Genomic DNA, 2168 nt, shown 5'->3' with positions numbered 1-2168 from the left:
AAAGGCATAATAGGTCGGATTTGTCAGGCCTGAAATACTCTCAAATTCTGATATAACTGATGCTAGCAGCATCTACGCTAACCTCTTTAGCAGCCACCATTGTTGCAACAACACATTATGCATTATTCATTATAATTTTACTTTTAAGTACAGCCGTATACCAACATAAAAAGTTTATGTTACTCATTAGACAACAGAATGACCCTTGTCAGATTATTATTACTGATGCATTCAGGTGTAAGCATCGCATTAGCTGTTTGCAGTGGAGTGTAATTATTCACTTTTGGATAGTTTAATATTTAACAATGCAGCTTTTTGTATAAACTGGTCATGTGTTTTGTTTGCAAAATCTTCATCTTTAAAAGGACCAGTGTGTAGTATTCAGTGGCATATAGCAGTGTAGTTGCAGGTTACAACTCCCTTGCTTCACCCTCGCTGCCTACAGTGTTTGATTTCTCCCTTTTGGGCTACTGTAGAAACATGCCAGTTCAACATGGAAGTTAACCTGCAGCATCTGTAGATAAAAACATCTCCTTTTAAGGAAACAAAAATGTAATTAATTGAATGTAATAAAAACATACCTATGGATATTACATTTCATTTTTGTCAACCGATCCTCCTTAATGTTACACATTAAAGCTGCAGTAGTAAACTTTCACTGTATCCTGACAGCAGTACATGAGACAGATAATCTGTGAATAAATCTAGTTCCTCTGGCTCCTCCGAGTACTCCTAATGGCATTTACAATAACCCACCCGACCTGAACAAAAACAACCAATCAGAGCCAAGACTCCAACCCAAAGCCTCTTTATATCTTTCTGATTGTCTTCATTTGGGTCTTGCAAATGCCATTAGGAGCACTCGAAAGATCCAGATTTTTTCACAGATGATCTGTCTCGTACTAATATCAGGATACAGTGAAAGTTTCAGTAAATATGACAAAACCCGGGCCTATGAGCACCCCAAAATTGTACATATAGTTAGTTTAAGTCCACGACTGTTCATATTTAGAAAACTAGAACAAAATACGACATGTACGTGATCATCACTCACTGCAGTTAACAGGCACGGTTCCCGGTGGTGTCCTTGTGTGCGGTATCTCCTTTCCGGTGATGACGTCGACGCACCAGCATTCCCCGGTGGACGCCCAGCACTGCTGCGGGAGGAAATTCCCGTTGGCGTCGCACTGCGGGACGAACGCCCCGATCAGGTCGGAAGCGTGTTCCTTCGCGTGCTCACAGAGGCCCCCATGCCTCTCTGTGGAGACGGAGGAGTTGAGCGGAACGGCTCGGCTCAGCATCAGGAGGTGGCAGAGTGCGAGAGACACACTGAGCAACTTCATGGTGATGGTGATGATGATGATGATGATGTGTGGCCTGTCAGCAAGGTTTTTAGATCATTTATCATTCTGTAAACTTAAGCTCAATTCTGTAAAGAGTTTCCTAATAAATATTGCAACTTTGCATCAACCCATATCAATTTCAGGCTTAAATAAACAATTTTGGGTTAGCCTCACCCATTTCAGGTTTAAGCACAACCGACGACAGATACAGGTAATACTGTACCTGCCCTTCTATTTCAGACTTGTTACTTGTTGTCTACAACTGTATTTAAATGCTCCACACCTGAGGTTGCCAAGGGCCCCTAATGAGTTAATCCACCTAACCACTTGTGTGATTCAATCCCAGATCTGTAGTCATGTACGGAGCTTTGCCAGTGAACATGATCCAAGCAGCAATTATGATTCTTCCAAAATCATAAAACACTAACACAAAATATTATCTAAACCTAATGCTTTAATTCAATTTAATTTTCAATTCAATTTGTATAGCGCCAATTCACAACAAAGTTACTTTTATTAGACGGGTGTTTTTGTTGCATTTTCAGTTTGTTTCCTTGAGGCAGGAGCAATGGTAATTTGTAGAAATGCTTTAAAGATTTCTTATCTCTTTGTTGGCTTTATATTTATGGGACATTTTGAGCACAGAGAAAGATATTAGTATACAGACATATATATAATGTAACATGATGTATATAGTAAATACACTCAAAAAAAACTGTTGAGAAAACTCTGACTGACTCAAACTGTAGTTTTTAAATGGGCAAATAATTTTGATAATTTTGGAAACAAATCTCAATTGCAACTATTTAATTTAAGCAACCAAAT

At 39.0% G+C, this 2168-nt stretch overlaps 1 protein-coding gene across 1 annotated transcript in view; it reads right to left on the bottom strand.

The window, feature by feature from the left end:
• The window catches only part of LOC118338272 (galactose-specific lectin nattectin-like), a 3900-nt gene extending 2526 nt beyond the window's left edge, over window positions 1-1374 (bottom strand). Inside the window, exon 1 of the mRNA XM_035675555.1 lies at window positions 1055-1374. Coding sequence (XP_035531448.1) covers window positions 1055-1343 — 289 coding nt within the window. The 5' untranslated portion in view covers window positions 1344-1374. The remainder of the gene's footprint in view (window positions 1-1054) is intronic.
• Between the last annotated feature and the right edge of the window lie 794 nt (window positions 1375-2168).

The sequence above is a fragment of the Morone saxatilis genome, unplaced genomic scaffold, assembly GCF_004916995.1.
Source record: "Morone saxatilis isolate NCDOM2014 unplaced genomic scaffold, NCSU_SB_2.0 Contig4, whole genome shotgun sequence".
NCBI lineage: Eukaryota > Metazoa > Chordata > Actinopteri > Moronidae > Morone > Morone saxatilis.
Note: the sequence above shows the minus strand (reverse complement) of the source record. Positions and strands in the feature narration are given on the sequence as shown.